Here is a 20,613-nt window from a genome sequence, read left to right as displayed (position 1 = left end):
CATTATAAAAAGTGTGGGTTTCTTTCTATACCTACATGCTTCTCCTTCCCCCAACCTTAATCTATTTTTTTTAATAGAGAGGGAGGGTCTTGCTATATTGCCCAGGCTGGTCTCAAACTCCTGAGCTCAAGCGATCCTCCTGCCTCGGCCTCCCAGAGTGCTAGGATTACAGGCTTTAGCCACCATGCCCGGCCCTCAGGCTGGTCTTGAACTCCTGGCCTCAAGCATCCTCCTCCTGCCTCAGCCTCCTGAAGTGCTGGGATTATAGGTATGAGCCATCACACCTGGCCTCTATTACTTCTTGAGTCACTTTTGGTACATTATATTTTTCTAAGAAGTTATCTATTTCATCTAAGTTTTCAAATATTTGGCACACAGTTGTTCAGAAGCTTCTTATTAGCTTTCTGATCCCTAGGTTTGCTTCTTTTCATTCTTAATTTTATTTGCCCTTTTTTTCTTGATCGAGTTTGCCAGAAGTTTGTCAATTTTATCACACTTTTTAAAGCACCATTTTTCGGCTTTGGTATTCCTCTGTTTTTTCTTAAGATAGGGTCTCACCTTATTACCTAGGCTAGAGAGCAGTGGCACAATAATAGCTTGCTGTAACCTGGAACTCTTGGGCTGAAGCGATTCTCCTGCCTCAGCCTCCTGAGTAGCTGGGACTACTTAACATCCCAAAATGCTGGAATTGCAGGTGTGAGCCACTGTGCCTGTCCTCCCTGAAGGGTTTTAAGTAGGACAACAAGAGATTTGCATTTTGCGTGTTCGGCTGTGGCTGCAGAGAATAGATGAAGGAGGGAGGGTCAAGACCAGTGGCCTGGAGACCCTTAAGTAGGTTGTGGTAGTCATCCTGGTCTGGATTAAGGAGTGTCTATGAGGCCAGGTACAGTGGCTTATGCCTGTAATCCTAGCACTCTGTGAAGCCGAGGTGGGAGGATCGCTTGAGGTCAGGAGTTCGAGACCAGCCTCAGCAAGAGCAAGACCGCATCTCTACCAAAAATAGAAAAAATTAGCAAGGTATCCTGGCATGTGCCTGTAGCCCCAGCTACTCGGGAGGCTGAGGAAGGAGGATTGCTTGAGCCAGGGAGTTTGAGATTGCTTTGATGCTGTAAGCTATGATGACGCCACTGCACTCTAGCACTCTAGCCTGGGCAACAGAGCGAGACTCTGTCTCAAAAAAAAAAAAAAAAGGCATTTCTATGGGAACATTTAGGCCTTGGCGACCCATCAGATGTAGTGGGAGGCACCAAGGTGACTCTCCTGTTTCTGACCCAGTGACTGGGTACCACTGGTTATGACAGAACAGAATAGGCCTGGGGAGAGAACAGCCCTAGCTAGATCAGGGCAGCTGGAGGTGCTCATGGGACTCTTCTCCCCCTCTGGCCTTAACCTGGCTCTCTTCTGAGGACTCAGCTTCCTCAGCCCTCTCCAGAGAAAGCTGTCTTTTCTCTCCTCTCTCATGCATCCCAGGGCCAGCAGGCTTAGCATATTCTCCTTGGTCTCCATGGCAGATTCCCAGCCTCTTCTCCTTTCCTTCCCCAACCCTAGCTCTCTGGAGCTAAAGCCTCCCAGCTGTACCACTTGTTACTCCCCTTTACTGCTATTATTGGCAGCCCCATTCCTCAGTCACTTTGGTTCCTGGTTCACAGCCTTTCTCTTCACCCTTGGGGACTCGATTCCCCACGCGGATGATCCATCCAGGACCCCTGCCTGCCACCTGCTTGACTTCCTGTCCCCCCCTTCCCACCAGCCAGCCTCTCTCACATTCCCATGAGACAGTGTCACCACCCAAAACCACACCACACCTCAATTCTCGGTTTCAAGCCACCCTCCCTGGCCACCATCTCTTACCCTTCCAGCTCACTAGCTTTGCTGTCTACAGCACACACTTTTTCAACCTCATCAAGATCCCATTATTTGTACCACTTTTTCACTATCAGTCAGCTCCCTCCTGTTTCTTGCTTTCTTCTCTCCCTAGCTTAGAGAACAGCCCCTTACTACAACCGCTCTCTATACTATACCCGCAACAAACTTGCCTGTCTGTCTCCATCTTTCTCCATTTCATTTGCCTGGCTAACCCCCAAGCCTGAAATAACCCCGCTATCAGTCATGACTGCACCTGGGCAGCCGAACATTACTGGAAAAAAACATCCAACTCAAATGGACCTACAGGTTGCACTTTCAGTTCACGACCACAAACCTCAAATAAGCGCTCAACACTGAGACCTCCACTTCCCCACATCCCCGCCCCACACTCAGCCTTCAGCCCACTCTGCGCTGCCCGCTGTCAGCACTGCTCCATCAAAATCCTCTAGCAATCAGAGCTTCCCAGTTCCAAAATTCAGTACACATTTCCCAGCCCTTGTCTTTCTCTACGTCTCAGCAGCATGTGGCTATTAACCATTCCTTCCTCCTGGGAACATTTGCCTACCTTGGCTTCTGTGACACCAAACACTGGTTTTTCTCCTCTTTGTCCTTTCTCAGCCTCCATTGCTGGCTCCTTCTTCTCCTCTATCTGGCCTTCAGTCTGACCTCCAAATGTCTGGGCGCTTCAGGGCTCATTTTACTTATTTATTTATTTTTGAGACAGAGTCTCACTCTGTTACCCAGGCTAGAGTGCCTTGGTGTCAGCCTAGCTCACAGCAACCTCAAACTCCTGGGCTCAAGTGATCCTCCTGCCTCAGCCTCCCAAGTAGTTGGGACTACAGGCACGTGCCACCATGCCCGGCTAATTGTTTCTATTTTTTTTTTTAGTAGAGACAAGGCCTCGCTCTTGCTCAGACTGGTCTCGAACTCCTGACCTCAAGCAGTCCTCCCGCGTCAGCCTCTCAAAGTGCTAGGATTACAGGCGTCAGCCACTGCATCCAGCCTGCAATAGTCTTCTGACTGGTCTTCCAGGAATCTCTTCTCCTTTCCATAAACACCAAAGTGAGATTTACAAAATGTACATCAGCTTTGCGCAGAGGCAGTATCATAGCCAATGAGGTTTATTCGAGATGCAATTGTTGCTAATTGAAAACTTTTCCCAATATCCCACCAAGACGACTTGAAATATAGTCAGCATTGGCAATTTTTGACAGTCTCTATGGAGACTGAATAAAAAAAAATGTACATCAGATCACTCCCCTCCCAAGGTTCCACTGCAACTAAACCAAATTCCAAACCCTTCGCTGTAGTCAACAGGGCCTCTTGTGAGAAGACACTGTCTGCCTCTCCGCCCTCCACTCAGTGGAGCCACCCCCCCCAAGCTGACCTTTCTAGTCTTTGGACAAGCTGAGCTCTTTCCTACCTCTGGGTCTTAGCAGTATCGGTTTCCCTGCTTGGAATGCTCTTCCCTAGAATCTTCAGATGGCATCTCCGGCTTGTAATCTCAGCCTGAGTAAAATCTCTTTAGAGGCCTTATGTAGAATAGAACCATTTCCTCAGTTCCTCACTCACCCTATTCATTTCCATCACATCACTTATCATAATCCAATGCTGACTTGTTTAATACGTGTTTACTTTTTTACTGACTACCCCCTCCCACTGGATGTCAGTATGAAGAGGGTTGGGGACCTGGTCTGTCTAATTTATGCCTGTACCTTAGGTCCTAGAATTGTCTCTAGCTCATAGTAGGTGGTCAATAAATGTTTATTAAATAAAGGAATACAGAGTTAGGTTGTCAGATGTGCAAATCTGAACCCCTTTGGTGAAAGATCTGGACTGGCGATAAAGATTTGGAAATTATAAAATATAAGTCTTAATAAACTAGGAATAGAAGAGAATTTCCTTAACTTGTTAAAAGGCATCTACAAAAAAAAATCTAGTGAAACACTGAGCCAAGTGTGGTAGTGGATGCCTGTAGTCCCAGTTCCTTGGGAGGCTGGGATGAGAGGATTGCTTGAGCCCAAGAGTTCAGGGTTACAATGAGCTATCATTGGGCCACTGCACTCCAGCCTGGGTAATAGAGTGAGACCCTGTCTCTAAACAAATAAACAGAGTGAAACATTGAAAGCAGTTCCTTTAAGAATGGAGCAAGTTGTTAGACATGGTGGCAGAAGCTACTTGGGAGGCCGAGGTGGAAGGATCGCTTGAGCCCAGGAGTTTGAGGCCAGCCTGAGCAACGTGACCAGGGTACTCACAACCACCTCTTCTGTGCAATTCTGTAGGAGATCCTAGTCAACACAGTGATGCACAAAGAGAAAAGAATGTTTCAAAAGAAAAATACATAGGCTCATTACTTGGAGCTATACCATTTATGTATAAAATAAAATAATCTACAGATAAATTATTAAAATAAATTAGAGTTTAGTGAGGTTGCTGGATCATTTGCTTTCTAAAATCATTTTTATATACTATGAAAATATTCACCATCTGATTTTTCTGAGCTTATCTCTATATTTAAATGGAAACAATCATCCTATCATCACAAAATTCATATTCAGCTCAATCAATAGAAAAAGAGCCTACAAACATACCAAGGCATATTATCATGATGATTTAAAATACTAGGGATAACAAGAAAACCTTAAGAATATCCAGAGAAGAAAAAAATAGGTCACTTACAATGGAATAAGAATCAACAACACTGGATGCTAGAAGACAATAGACCAATGCTTTCAAATTTATCAAGGGAAATTATTTGATTTTTTAAACATGAAATTCTATACCCAGCTAAGCTAGTGTTAAATTATGGATGTTTAAAATAAAGACATTTTCAGACATATGTGGATGTAGAAAGTTTGCCTCACACACTCTCATCAGAAGATATCTGATAATATGCTCCAGCAAAAGAAGGGAGTAAATAAAAGGAGTTACACTGGAGATCCAAGATGTAGCGGACCTAAGCTGGGAGAGCAGCCATGGAAGTCCTAGGAAGACTTTGATGCAGTAGGCATGGCCCAGAACAATCAGCCCAGATCAGAGGAGTAATACAGATGGTTCCAGGAGGGAGTTTTCCAAGAAAAAAGAGGGCTTAATAGAGTAACTGGCACAATAGCACTTGAGATAGGAAGGGAAAGGAGATTGATTATACTCAAGATACTGCAAAAATATATATACATAATTAGAAACTCCAAGACAAAACCAAAAAAAGTACATGTAAAGAATAAATATAATTATAATCCATTACAGTATTTGGCTCTCTATTCAACATTTTTGTTTTGGAGACAGAGTCTCACTCTGTCACACAGACTAGAATGTAGTGGCATCAGTCTAGCTCACAGCAACCCCAAACTCCTGGGCTCAAGTGATCCTCCAGACTCAGACACCACGCCTGACTGATTTTTCTATTTTTAGTAGTGATGGAGTCTCACTCTTGCTCAGGCTGGTCTCAAACTCCTGACCTCAAGTGATCCTCCTGCCTCAGCCTCCCAGAGTGCTAGGATTACAGGCATGAGCCACCGTGCCTGGCCTCTATTCAACATTTATAAAGTCACAATAGTAGAAAAACTATTTATTGATATAACTAAATATGGTTATTTAATCATATTAGGAGAATAAAGGATGGAAGGTAGCATAAGATAGTTGAATCCTGATCAATTACAATAAGAATAAACATTTAAGGTCTAAAAGGGATGAATCCAGAAAATGCATTATAAACATCTTGCTCAGAGAAATAGAGGTTAACTACCAGAAGAAATAGCTGAAGGAGCTGAAAAGGGATTGCCTCTGTCAGAACTTATGAATGGGAAGAGGTAGCACAAAGCACATTTGTTTTTCACTTTAAACCTTAGTACACTGTTTGATTATGAGCTATGTGTATGTACTCCTTTCATTTTTTTTGTTTTTTGAGACAGAGTCTCACTCTGTTGCCCAGGCTAGAGTGAGTGCCGTGGCGTCAGCCTAGCTCACAGCAACCTCAAACTCCTGGGCTCAAGCGATCCTCCTGCCTCAGCCTCCCAAGTAGCTGGGACTACAGGCATGGGCCACCATGCCCGGCTAATTTTTCTATGTTTAGTAGAGACGGGGTCTCGCTCTTGCTCAGGCTGGTCTCGAACTCCTGAGCTCAAACAATCCACCCGCCTCGGCCTCCTAGAGAGCTAGGATTACAGGCGTGAGCCACCGCGCCCGGCCCTACTCCTTTCATAAAATAAAAAATGTATTTAAAAAGAAAGATGTTGGGTCTAGAAAGGAGTGTTGTTGTACAACTGAGGGGAAACTTGCCCTTCCCTGAAAGTTTGCTGAAAGATCAACTCACAATTAAGGCAGATTAATAAGAGAAAGGTTTATTTACCATGCGCATATGGGGAGAATCACAGAGTGATTACCCAATATCCCAATGAAGTTCGGATTTTTTTTTTTTTTTTTTTTGAGGCACAGTCTTACTCTGTTGCTTGGTCTACAGTGCTGTGACATCAGCCTAGCTCACAGCAACCTCAAACTCCTGACCTCAAGCAATGCTCCCACCTCGGCCTCCCAGACTGCCAGGATTGCAGGCATGAGCCACCGTGCCCAGCCTTCAGATATTTTTATACACGTCTTTTAGAGCGCAAGGGGGAAAATGAGTAGTATAGGTAATTCTGTTTAGGGGCGATAAACAGTTGCTAGGGAGGATGAATAGATGGGAGAAACAAATTGATGTTCATGGTCAAAAATGGATTTGTGGTAAAACTAAGGAAGCTTCAGGCATCCCTCTTACCCCTTGAGTGCTGAAATTCGTTCCACATGAGAGAGGAAGCCAGGTTGCACTCAGGCAGCATTTCTGATAACTAAAAAGGTCTTAGAGAACAAGATCTATTCTCCAAGCGTACAGTTATTTGTTGTGATTTATTTTCTCATTCTAAATATTATAAATAACCATTTTTGACCCTTATTTTTTATTCTTTTTTTTCTTTTTTTCTTTTCTTTTTGCCACTACTGAGTATCTATATTGTTTTTCTCAAAGGCCCTCAAATTTGGTAAACTTTAGGCCTCACAAACCCTAAGTGGTGTTATTCCAAAGTGGTTGGGATTCACTCAGTGTTTATTTGTTCTTTTGTTTTTGTTTTTCGTTGAGACCCTGTCTCATAGCATAGTGGTGGTTTTTTAAAAAATTTTGTTTTTATTTTTTATTGAGACAGGGTCTTGCTCTGTTACCTGGGCTACAGTGCAGTGGCATTTTCATAGCTCACTGCAACCTCAAGCTCCTGGGCTCAAGTGATTCTCCTGTCCTCAACAAGCTCGGCTAATTTTTTTTAGAGTCAGCATCTCGCTAAGTTGACCAGGCTGGTCTTGAACTCCTGGCCTCAAGTAATCCTCCTGCCTCAGCCTCCCAAAGTGCTGTGATTACAGGCATGAGCTTTGGTGCCTGGCCTTTCCAGTCTTGAGAGTGAAGACAGTTTTTCCTAGTAAGTTTTACAATTAAAAAATTGTGCCGGATCCTGCTTTTCCTCTAGTTGTTTACCTTACCTGGAGCTCACATAAGCTCTTTTTTTTTTTTTTTTTGAGACAGAGTCTCACTCTTTTGCCCGGGCTAGAGTGAGTGCCGAGGCGTCAGCCTAGCTCACAGCAACCTCAAACTCCTGGGTTCAAGCGATCCTTCTGCCTCAGCCTCCCGAGTAGCTGGGACTACAGGCATGCGCCACCATGCCCGGTTAATTTCTCTATATATTTTTAGTTGTCCAATTAATTTCTTTCTATTTTTAGTAGAGACAGGGTCTCGCTCTTGCTCAGGCTGGTTTCGAACTCCTGAGCTCAAACAATCCTCCCGCCTCGGCCTCCCAGAGAGCTAGGATTACAGGCGTGAGCCACCGCGCCCGGCCCGCATAAGTTCTTTGAGGGTAGGAACAGAGCTGTTTTCCTACACAGAGCTTCTGTGTTGTCTTCTACAGCCCAGGTACATAGTTAATACGGGTTTAATAATATTTGTTAAAGGAACCGATAAATTTGAGTGTCAGTAGGTTTTACCTTTTTGCTCCATCTCTTTATTGAAACTGTGTTATGTCCAAGGCACGAGGTTGTGGGAATGGGGAAGAAAGGATGGAGAGTTGAGTAAGGTTGATTTTTCCAAATCCTAGATCTCACACTTTGACTTTATATAGAAGATGCCTTTCTGGATAATAGTTTTTTTCTTTTTTCTTTTATTTTGAAGAACTGGGGGTGTCCCTATGTTGCCCAGGCCGGAATCAAACACCTAGGCTGAAGGGATCTTCCCACTTCAGCTTCCAAAGTAGTTGGGACTACAGGCGTGTGCCACTGCCCTTGGTCTTCGGATGGTAGTTTGAATTGCATAGTTCAGATTTTGCTAATGTCAATTCTCCTTACTCATGGGAGTATTATTGATTTGTTGAATCGTTTCGTACTACAAGATGCAGGACATTTTGTTTATTTCAAGATTTTTTTTGTGCACTCTTTAAGTGAATTATCAGCACATATTAAGTCCCTATTTTGGAGGTTGCTTAAAATGGGGCACACCAGTACTAAGTTCGGCTTTCTAACAATGACTAATTCGCACACCATGTGTGCAGTGTCAGAGGGCTGTTGGTTGCTTGCCAACAACTAGACATCTACCATTTCTTTTGGCCCCTTCGCTCCCAGACCACCTGCTTCAACTCGTTGGACAGTTTTGACCCTCCGTGACCTCTTTGTCATGGCGTTCGCGGGGTGTCTACCAGCAGAGGCTTCCGCAGTCCGCCGCATGTCGACCTTCCAAAGATGGCGGCGGCTGGGGGCAACTGCGCGCAAGGGGCGGGACTCCGCCGCCGGGGGCGGTGCAGGGAGGCAGAGGGGTCTGGCTAGCGGGCGGGCCGCTTCCGAAGTAGGCAGGCCCAGCGCGCCTGCGCGGAGCGGCCCTGAGCGCAGTGAGGCAGTGGCGGGGAAGGCACCAGAGGGGCCGACGGGTGGGTTGAAGGAGGGAAGCGGGCGAGCGAAGTCCCAGTGCGCGCCGCGGCGGCCGGGGTACCCTCCCCTTCCGGGCGTGAGTCGCTGTGAGAAGAGCTGAACCCAGCGGACCCGCACCGGCAGCGAGGCGCCGCTACCGCCGTCCCAGCCCGGCCTCCCTCGGCTTCGGCGCTCCGTCGCGGGGCCCGGGTTCCCCAGCACACCCTGCTCCAGCCGCCCCCAGAGCCTGTCCCCGGCCCTTCGAAAGCCCCGGCGCCTGCCCGGGCCCTTGCAAGGAGGATGACGGAGCTGCAGTCGGCACTGCTACTGCGAAGACAGCTGGCAGGTGAGCGGGCGGGCGGCAGGACGCCGGGCCCGGCCGCGATCGCGGACAGCCGCTGCCCGGTACCTCCTCCCCTCCTCCTGGGCCGGCCGCCGGACGGCTGGGAGGGACCGGGCCTGTGAGGGTGGGGACCCCGAGGCTCCGGTCCTGGCGCGGCCCAGCACTTGGCTGGCTCTCCGGAGGGCATTGGGGGCGGGGACGCGCGTCCCAGCTTTGGCTCCCGGACTGGGCCTGGCGTCCAGGGGGTCAGAGAGGAGGTTGCCCCCTCCCCCACTGTGCGGTGGGACGTTGCGGGGGAGGGGCAGTCAGTCTCCGGGCCGGGCCGCTCTCCTTGGAGGGGCGGGTCCCGGGCTCAGGTGCGGCAGGGGCCGGCGGACCCCGGGGGCAGGCGGGAGCGTCTGAGCCCGGCGCGGCTGCGAGTCCTGGCCTGGGTGTCAGAGCCGGGGGCGGGCAGCGAGAGTGGGCGAAACGGACTGACTCCTGGCCGGGTAGGTGAGGCGCGCAAAACTTCTCCCCGGGCAGCGCTGGGTCCGTGGAGTTGTGGCCGACAACAAAAGCGCCGGCCTCCGCGGCCTCGGCGCGGGCGCGCGGGTGTCTGAGAACCTGGCGGGGTGCGGGACGCCGCCTCGCCTGCCTCCGCCTGGCACGGGCTCCGGCTGCGCCGCCTGGCTGGGGGAGGGTAGGAGCGGGCGAGGGGAGAGCCGCTCGCTGGCCGGCTCGGGGCTTTGTGCTCGCCGCGATTTCGGCTCCTGCGCAGGCCTGCAGACCCCCGGGGGTGCGCCCGCCCGCTCTGGCTAGGGGTGGCGGTCGGGGCTGCCTCCCCGGAGGAGCCTGCGTTCCCCCTCCCCCATTGTCCCGGCCTCCGGCCGTTTGTGGCTTCCAGGTTGACTTTTTAGGGGGTTGGCTCCTACTCTGCTAGGACTGTGTGAGCGGAGCATGCGCTCTGGAGACGTACGTGTGCGGAGTGGAAGGGGGGAGGCGGGTTGGTGGCTTCACAATGCCGCCCCACGTGCTGCCAGATTTAAAGAGAAATGAACCAGCAGTTACCCCTGCTGTCCAACGCCCAGCGTGTGTCATTCTCAGTTCAGGCGACTTCACACTCGCCGCTTTAAAGCTAGCAGCCCCTAGCCCTCTGCAGAAGCCAAAGGCTTGAATGATGAAATGTGTCTTTGAAATAGATTTACTAGGAGTTTGAGGTGTTAGTTAAATCACCTTTATGGCTTCTTAAGGAAAAGGTTGTCAGGGGCTGTTACAGATTGTATAATTAGGTTTATTATTAGACTATGAGCAAGCAGGTTTGGACAAGTGCTAAAGTTCTAGATGCTCAGGAGTGAATGGAGAAATTCAGAAGTGAATGGAGAAATTCTAATGATACTACAGTACATCTATCACGAGTACTATATTGGAAAAACAATGAAAAAATACCTTTATTGCATCTTATATTTACAAACACACGCTTTCTATGTACTTTTTTTGTTTTGGAGGAAGGAATTAAGATTTTCTTTTGTTTCCCTAAGATTTCTTTACTCAGAATAACTTTTTATTATGTGGTGAACTATTAGACTATTAAAGTACTAAATCAGGATTAAAACAGTACTCAATTCTTACATAACTGAAAAAAATAAACATTTTAAAAGGGGTAAAACAAGTTATGCAGTTACTAAGTAAAATTTGACTAATAACTTGTTAGCAGTAGCAATAAGTCAAAAGTATTTCCTTCCCATTTGTGAACCAACTCTAGATTTTGATGGTCACTTGGTTCAGTTTTGCACTCTTTTTGACAAGATTAATCCCAAATATTGATAAAACACTTCCCAGAGGTGTTTGTTAGTGGTTGATTATCTGATAGGGCACACTAAAATATGCTTTAAAGTCGAAGAGAGGAGGATTTAGTTTGCTATTTTTGAGGCCTCATTATAAAATTACTTTGCTGCTGATTTCTTGACTTCTTGATCAGAAACAATGGAACTGTTCTTAATATTTTCTTAAATTTTTGAAGGATTTTAATTAATGTGCTCAATATGTACAGAGTAGTAGTCCAAGGCAATTGAAATGTAAAAACATCAAATGTCTTAGAAAGATTTGATAACTACACACTAATATAAAGGACTTGTTTTATTTTAGTATATTGTTTGAGCTTTGCAGTTTTTAAAATATCATTTGAAAACAGGAAAGAATGGTAAAATGTATGTAATTTATTGAAATATTTAGAGTGAACTTTTGGAAAGTTTGATAAAAATGCTTTAAAAATCTTGAAATGTATTGAACTGAGTAGATACACAAACCTGTAATTCTAGCTGCTAGAATTCCAGAAACTTACAACGGTGGCCAACAATGGCTATATTTATTCAGCCCCTAGTCTGCCAGTCCTTAATGATTTTAATTCATTACTTGGGAGAATTTATTGGGAGTGTTTTTGCTGGTAACTGTAAAGAAGAACCTGGCTACTTTCAGAGTTGAATAAAGTGGTTCCTGAGGGTTGCAGAGTTTCTCAACCTTGGCACTACAGATATTTTGAGCCTATTATCATTGTGGGGCCTATACTGTGCATTAGGAATGTTTAGCAGTATTCCCTGCCTTTACCCACTGGATGCCAGTAGTATGCCCCCTCAGTTGTGACAATAAAAAATGTCTCCATTGGTAGATGTCCCCTGAGGGACAGAATCATCCCACCTTGAAAACCACTGGATTAAGGTGTTTTAGTGTAGACCATTATGGCTATTGTGAAGCAAGTGAGAACACCTAACATTCATGAAATCAGATAGGTTGTATATTTCTTTGTGGATATTATTAGACCATGACTTACTCCTTGCAAATTCAGTAGCAGCAAATCAGCTTTCGTAGTATGTTATGTTAAACACCAAGAAGTCCTCCGGCACAAGAGATAATTTGTTTTTTTTCGTTTAAAAAAATTTGTTTTTTGGGAGACAGGGTCTTGCTCTGTTTCCCAGACTGGAGTGTAGGCATGATCATAGCTCACTGCAGCCTCAACCTCCTGGGCTCAAACAGTGTTCTTGCCTCACCCTCTCTAGTAGCTAGGACTACAGGCACACCATCACACTTGCTAATTTAAAATTGTTTTTTGTAGAAATGGAGTCTCACTATGTTGTCCAGGTTGGTCTCAAATTCCCGACCTTGAATGATCCTCCTGCCTTGGCTTTCCAAAGTGCTGGGATAACAGGCATGAGCTATGGTACCCGGCCAGTTTTTAAAAATTTTATTTTTTGAAAAGATATTATATGCATTGGCTAAAAAAGTGAAGAGTGAAAAAAAGTATAGTCTTTCCACCCCTGGCCCCATGTTTTTTTCATGAAAACATCCCTCATTGTCAAATGCACATCTTTTCAGGTGTTTATGTGGGCTGATGTCTACTGAGGACTAACTTGGACACTGTGCTGAGTACTTTACATATATTATCTCATTTAATCCTCTCACTAAGGAAAAAGAGCCTTAGAGAGAGGCTAAGTAACTTACCCATGATCACATAGGTGCTTCTAGTGGTGCTCTTAGAACCAGGACCTCCCTTTTTTTTTTTTTTTTTCTTTTTTGAGACAGGATCTCACTCTGTTGCCATGGGTAGAGTGTAGTGGCATCATTGTAGCTCACTGCAACCTCAAACTGCTGAGCTCACGTGATCCTCTTGCTTCAGCCTCCCGAGTAGCTGGGACTATGGTGAAAGGACCTTTTTATTTTAGCAACTTTTTGTTTTTGATTGGGTATATTGCCTCTCAGGGAGCAGTAATTAATACAGTCACGAAATAGGATTTTAAATATTTAAATATTCAAAATTAATTTTGTTTATGCTATCTTAATACAAGTGTACAAAATAACACACATTAAGATCTTTAACACACATTAAGTGAGATTCTTAGGTAACCATAAAAAGTGTATTTTAGCCATTGTCAACTTAAGGCCAGCATCCTGCAGAATCAAGGTAAATGTCTTTGAAATTAATGTCATAGACTAAAGGTAGGACTAAGCCTTTTTTAGTGTTGACAGTTAACTCTGAGAAAAAATTTTGGACTAATTGGACTCATTCCCTATCCTAACCCTACTAAATTTTACTGTATGACAAGTATTTATAAGGAATAAGTAGTAGGTTTTCTTTTCTTTAAGATCACTTGAGGTTTTTAGATTTTCATTAGTTACATTTTCATAGGCATGCATAGACATTCCATGTTTTCATAGGCATTCCAGAACTAAGGAGAAGAATCCCTTTATTCAGGAACAATAAAATAATTGGGTTTCTTTTATTGTAGAAATCTCGATTGTGTATTTTAAAGTAATCTGGAAAATTCCAGAATCTGTGACTTCCTGGCTATCCATGTAAGCAGGTTGTTGTGATGAGTGTGTTTCTCAGACTCAGTGTGCAATAGAAGCACTTGGGGAGTCTGTAAAAACACAGATTTCTGGCCTCATCTCCAAAGAGTCTTGATGGGGCCCAAGAATCCAATTTTTAAAGCAGCACTTTGGGTGATTGTGAGGCTGGCCATTCTGTGCCACACTATACGGTGCCCTAAGCTATTCCTCCTCAGGACCACCTGCAGGTATCCTAGTTCCTGCCTTTTTGATACACTGTTTTTCATTATCAGCCCTGGTGTTCATAGGCTATTTAAAGAATATTCTTCAAAGGAGGCATTAAAAAGATTTAATATGTCTTACTGGCCTTTCTAGAATATATTGGCACTCTGACCTACAATAATGTTAACAGTCTTAAATAAGCAGAAAGAGTAGTATTTGGTTATTAACAGTTAACAGTTGTTTGCCGGGCGCGGTGGCTCATGCCTGTAATCCTAGCTTTCTGGGAGGCCGAGGCGGGCAGATTGTTTGAGCTCAGGAGTTCGAAACCAGCCTGAGCAAGAGCGAGACCCCGTCTCTACTAAAAATACAAAGAAATTAATTGGACAACTAAAAATATGTAGAGAAATTAGCCGGGCATGGTGGCGCATGCCTGTAGTCCCAGCTACTTGGGAGGCTGAGGCAGGAGGATCGCTTGAGCCCAGGAGTTTGAGGTTGCTGTGAGCTAGGCTGACGCCACGGCACTCACTCTAGCCCGGGCAAAAGAGTGAGACTCTGTCTAAAAAAAAAAAAAAAAAAAAAAACAGTTCACAGTTGTTAACTCATTTAGAAATGGAAGAAAAGTCTTAAATTTACATTGCATCAAACTAATTGTTTAATAGAGTTTGGGAATTTTTATATCCATAAATTGTTACAGAAATAATGTAGCTACTATATATTGTTCTGAATACCCTGTCTGAAAAAAAGCATAAATGCAACATTTTGGTTGGGGAAGGGGTAATGTATGATTTACAGTCTCTGTAGTTGAGGGAGCACCAAGGAATTATTTATCTGATGTGTTATAGAATCTAAAATAACCTTAACTTTTTAGTGAATAAGTGAATTTTCTTAACATTATGAAGTAATATTCAAGTAATAATTTGTTATTCCGTGAATATTTTTGATAATATGAATTTTTTTTATAAACACAGTGGTTTAATTTTCTATAATATACTTTGGAATGAAACATACTTTATCTTTTGTCTTTTTTTTATTTTTTAAATTTTTCATTTCTTTTTTTTTTTAATTAAAAGATGGGGTCTTGCTCTTGCTCAGGCTGGTCTCGAACTCCTGAGCTCAAACAATCCACCTTCCTCGGCCTCCCACAGTGTTAGGATTACAGGCGTGAGCCACTGCGCCCAGCCTGTCTTTTGTCTTTTGTCATAGTCAATCTCACTTTCTAAATTTGAAATAACTGCTGAATATATTAAAATGTTGAACTAAGTCTACAATTTGTAGGTGTAATATTTATCTGCATACTAGTATAATCTATATTTACTGTAAAGCAGTGCCAAAGTATATAGTTTTATTGTATGGTTTAAGCTAATACACATTATATTTTGTGATACTTCCACATATAGTTGTGAAATAAGATGCTTTGATGATGATTATTATTTTTGTTGAGACAGAGTCTCTCGCTCTGTCGCCCTGGGTAGAATGCAGTGGTGTCATCTTAGCTCACTGCAGCCTCCAACTCCTGGGCTCAAGCATCCTCCTCCTGCCTCAGACTCCCTAGTAGCTGGGACTATAGGCATGCACAACACCTGGTTAATTTTTCTATTTTTAGTAGAGATGGGGTCTCACTCTTCCTCAAATTGGTCTTGAACTCCTGAGCTCGAGTAATCCTCTGGCCTCAACCTCCCAGAGTGCTAGCGATTATTATTATTATTATTGTTATTTTTTTTGAGAAAGGTCTCCCTCTGTCCCCTAACCTGGAGTGCAGTGGTGCTATCATAGCTCACTGTAACCTCAAATTCCTGGGATCAAGGGGTCCTTCTGCCTTAGCTTCCCAAGTAACTAGGACTGTAGGCACAAACCATTACACCTGGCTAATTTAAAAAAAAATTTTTTTGTAAAGACACGGTCTCACTATGTTACCTAGGCTGGTCTCAAGTCCTAGCCTCAAGTGATCCTCCTGCTTCAGTTTCTGAAAGTGCTGGTATTATAGGTGTCAGCCTGTCTTAATTATTAATAGAGTGATATCTATTGTATCTGATAATTGGCTTCCTTTTCATTTGATTGTACTGTCAAGATGAGTTTCAATCCCTGCATTGTTTGGGCTTGGTATGTCAGTGCAAGTTTGCAAGTTGTTTTTTTGCAGGGGGTGGAGGGGGGGGTGAGTACACTAATTGATAGTAAACTGTAGTGTGGTTATGCCCATGCTTCACAAGTAAAATATCAAGTGTTCGTTTGTTTTAATGGAATCAGTTCAATTTAGGATGAAGAATTTGACATTTCTTAATTATTGAGAAAAATTTTGGTAGAATTTAAACTTTTGGTAGAATTTAAATGACTTCTAAGGGTCCGTTTAGTGTCATCTTTCATTGGTTTATAGGAAATAACTTTTCAGAGAAGAAAGTGTGTGCTTGTGGAAAGAGCTTGGCAAAGTAAACATGGTGTAGTTATATACGGTTAATGGCATTTCAGGTACAGAAAAGTACGAACATTTTTGGTAGTGAAGATGAATTATTGGTATGTATGAACAGATAAATGTGAAAGAATAAAGAATAAAATGCAATTCCAGGAAATAAGATATTTAAATGTGAAAATATAGCATTTTAAACCTTCCCCGTAGTGCAAGGTAGTGTAGGCTTATGTGAGTAAGTCAGAAATTTTTAGCAGTACTGTTCCATTGATTCTGGCCCTCAGAGAAACTTCTGAAAAAAAAAAATATAATTTATTGCTGTTGCGGTAGAGGTGTCTACCTCTTTTTGTGAAATTATGTTCTAGAAAATTTGTAACAAGTTAATTTTTGTAAATGGAAATATTTTACCTTTTATTTAAACTTTATATTCATGCCTGATAACTTAGAAAAACCACTACAGCCCTTTCTCTGCTTTTCATATCAACTCTTCTATTAGTTAAGGATATGTTAAAAGTGGAAACAGCAAAGAACCTATTTAAAATTTTACCTGGCACCTGTTTTTGTTTTAATCTGGTAAAGTAAGCTTGCTTTTAAATAAGTTTATCAAATAGGAATTTTTTTAAAAAATGGCCTTTATGTAAGGAGACACTCTGTTTTGATTTGCTTTTGTCTTTTAAATTTCTGTTTTATTTTTTGTTAGAGATGGGGTTTTGCTGTGTTGCCCAGGCTGGTCTTGAACTCCTGGGTTCAAGTGGTCCTCCTGCTTTGGCCTCCGAAAGTGCTAGGATTACAGGCGTGAGCCACCACACTGGCCTTGATTTGCTTTTGAATGTGCTTATGCTTTGATTGCATTATTATTTTCTTATTCTCATGTAAGGATGTACTTATTAGGGTTTCTATTTCAAAACAAAGTAGTGCTAGACAAAGAGTTTTTTTTAAAACATGACACCAAAAGCATGAGCCATAAAAGGAAATACTGGAAAACTGGACATCATCAAAATTAAAAACTTTTTCTGTGAAAGATCTTGTTAAGAGGATGAGAAGACAAACTACAAACTGGAAGAACATATTTGCAAACTACCTGTCTGGCAACTGATTGCAACTAGAGTATATAAAGAACCCTACAACCAGTAAAAAACAAACAAAAAACCCAGTCCATTTAGAAAATAGACAAGAACAGACATTTCACTGAAGAGGACATACATATAGCAAATGAGCAAATGAAAAGATGTTTGACATCATTAGATATTAGGGAAATCCACATTGAGACCACAATAAAATATCACCACATACCTATTAGAATAGTTACATTTTTAAAAAAATGATAACACTGAATGCTGGCAAGGATACCGATAAATGTGATCTCTTATGCATTGCTGGTAGGAATGTAAAATGGTTCATCCACTATAAAAAAGTTTGCAGTTTCTTATAAAACTAAATTATGTACTTAATATACAACCCATCAGTTACACATTTGGATATTTATTTCAGAGAAGTGAAAACTTAAGTCTTCACAAAAACCTGTATGTGAACGTTCATAGTAGCTTTCTTAGTAATTTCTTAAAACTGGAAATAAATGAAATGTCCTTCAGTGGGTGAATAAACTGTGGTATGTTACATCCATACCATGGAATATACTATGCAGCAATAAAAAAGACACAAACTATTAATAGACAAAAAAATAAGGGCATTATGCTAAATTCTAAAAGCTAATCTCAAAAGGTTACATACTGTAAAATTTCATTTGTATAAAAATTTTTTCTTGTAGTAAAAAAAAACCCACATAACGAAAGCTAGGATCTTAACCATTTTTAAATCTTAACCATATTGTACAGTTCAATAGTGTTAAGTATATTCACATTGTTGTGAGACTGATGTCTAGGACTTTTTCATCCTGCAAATATGAAATTCTATTTATTAAATAACAGCTCCTCTTCTCTCTCCTGCAGTGGGAATGGGGGAAATCATCATTCTCCTTTGTTTATATGAATTTGACTACTTTAGGTACCTTATGTAAGTAGAATCATGCAGCGTTTTTTTGGTGACAGGATTATTTCACTTAGGATAATGTCCTTAGGAGTCATTCATCCATGCTGTAGCATATGACAGGATTTCCTTCCTTTTCAAGGCTGTATAGTGTTCCATTGAATGAATGTATATATATATATATATATATCACGTTTTATTTATCCATTCATCTGTGGATGGACATTTGGGTTGCTTCCACCTCTTGGCTCTTGTGAATAATGCTTCTGTGAACACGGATGTGCAAGTATCTCTGAGCCCCTGCATTTGACTTTTTGGGATATATACTCAGAAGTGGGATTGCGGGATCATACAGGTAGTCCTATTTTTCATTTAATAGACTTTTTTTTTAGAGCAGTTTCAGGTTCTCAGTAGAATTGAGTAGAAGGTACAGAGATTTCCCATATACCTTCTGCCATACATACATCACCCACCAGAATGTAACATTTGTTTTTTATTTTATTTTATTTTTTTCTTTTTTAGTTCTTTGTCAGTTGAAACAGAATGTAACATTTGTTACAATTGATGAACTTACTTTGGATAGTGCTATTTTGATTTTTTGCAAAATCTTTATACTGTTTTCTATAGGAGTTGCATGATTTTATAATCCTACCAATAGTATAAAGTTCCAGTTTCTTCACATCCTCATCAGTACTTGTTACTATCTGTTTTTTTGATAGTAGTCATCCTTATGGCTGTGAGATATCTTATTGTGGTTTTGATTTGCGTTTCTCTGATGGTTATAAAGTTGTACATTTTTTTAGATACTATTGGCCATTGATACGTCATCTTTGGAGAAATGTCTGTTCAGGTGTTTGCCCATTAAAAAAAATCAGGTTATTTGATTTTTTTTGTTGTTTATTTGAAGGAGTTCTTTATATATTTTGGATATTAACCCCTTATTAGATGTATGATTTGCAAATATTTGCTCTCATTCTGTATTTTCCTTTTCACTTGTCGATTGTGTCTTGTAATGCACAAAAGTTTTTAAGTTTGATTTAGTTCAGTTTGTCTATTTTTGCTTTTTGTTGCCTGTGCTTTTGGTGTCATATCCAAGAAATTATTGCTAAGTCCAATGTCATGAAGCTTTTCTCTTATGTTTTATCCCCTGCCCCCTTAATTTTTTTGTAGGTCTGGGGTCTCACTATGTTACTCAGGCTGTTCTTGAACTCCTGGCCTCAAGTGATCCTCCCACCTCAGCCTCCTAAAGTGCTGGGATTATGGTCGTGAGCCACTGCTCTCCTGGCTCTTATATTTTATATAATTTTAGATTTTGTGTTTAGGTCTTTAATCCATTTTAAGTTTGTATGTGTATATGTGTGTGTATGTGTGTGTGCGTGTGCGTGTGTGTGTATATTTTATTTTTAAAGAGAGAGTTTTACTCCCTTGCCCCAGGTAGAGTGCAGAGGCATCATCATAGCTCACTGCAACATCAAACTCCTAGGCTCAAGTGATCCTCCTGCCTCAGCCTCCTGAGTAGCTGGGACTACAGGCAGGAGCCACCATGCCTGGCTAATTTTTTGTGTTTTTGGTAGAGAATAGGGTCTTGCTGTTGCTAAGGCTGGTCTTGAACTCCTGACCTCTAATGATCCTCCTGCCTCAGTCTCCCAGAGTGCTGGGATTACAAGTGTGAGCTGCCGTGCCTGGACAGCATTTTAAGTTAATTTTTGTATGTGATGTAAAGATAAGGGTCCAATTTCATTCTTTTGCTTGTGGATATCCAGTTTTCCCACCACCATTTTGTTAAGAGACTAGACTGACCTTTCTACATTGCGTGCTCTTGGTACCCTGATAGAAAATTCTTGAAATGACAAAATTATAGCACTATATAATAGATTAGCAGTTTTCAGGGATTAGGAACACGAGGGATGTGTGATTGTAAGGTAACAGAGATCTTTGTGGTAATGAACAGTTTTGCATCTTAATAGTCATTACACAAACGTGCAAATGTTATAAAATTGCGTAGAGCCACACACACACACACACACACACACAAATGAGTAATAAAATCTGAGTATAGTAGTCTCCCCTTATCCTTGGGTGATAAATACTTTCCAGGACCTCCAGTGGATGCCTAAAATGCAGATACTACTAAACTGTATGTTTTCTCCTATATATACATCCCTGTGATAAAGTTTAATTTATAGACTAGGCATTGTAAGAGATTAACAATAACAATAGTAAAATAGAACAATTATAACAATATGCCAGCATCACCACTCTTGCATCACAGTATGCCAGCATCACTACTGTTGCACTTGGGCCATTACTAAGTTAAATAAAGATTACCTGAACACAAGCACTGAGATACCAGCTATTAAGTGACATGCAGTGGGATTCCATCATGCACTCAGGAAAGCACACCATTTAAAATTTACAAGGCATGAGACCGGGCGTGGTGGCTCACACCTGTAATCCTAGCACTCCAGGAGGCCGAGGCGGGAGGACCGCTCAAGGTCAGGAGTTCAAGACCAGCCTGAGCAAGAGTGAGACCCCATCTCTACTAAAAATAGAAAGAAATTAGCTGGACAACTAAAAATATATA

At 42.3% G+C, this 20,613-nt stretch overlaps 1 protein-coding gene across 1 annotated transcript in view; it reads left to right on the top strand.

Moving 5' to 3' along the window:
* Positions 1 to 8,596: 8,596 nt before the first annotated feature.
* UBE2G1 (ubiquitin-conjugating enzyme E2G 1) overlaps positions 8,597 to 20,613 on the top strand; it is a 97,935-nt gene continuing 85,918 nt past the window's right edge. The window contains 4 exon segments of the mRNA XM_012652562.1: positions 8,597 to 8,798; positions 8,881 to 8,973; positions 8,976 to 9,065; positions 9,068 to 9,124. Coding sequence (XP_012508016.1) covers positions 8,597 to 8,798; positions 8,881 to 8,973; positions 8,976 to 9,065; positions 9,068 to 9,124 — 442 coding nt within the window.

Source organism: Propithecus coquereli, unplaced genomic scaffold (assembly GCF_000956105.1).
Source record: "Propithecus coquereli isolate 6110/MARCELLA unplaced genomic scaffold, Pcoq_1.0 Scaffold390, whole genome shotgun sequence".
NCBI classification, from domain to species: domain Eukaryota; kingdom Metazoa; phylum Chordata; class Mammalia; order Primates; family Indriidae; genus Propithecus; species Propithecus coquereli.
The sequence above is the reverse complement of the archived record's forward strand: the minus strand, read 5'-3'. Positions and strand labels throughout refer to the sequence as shown.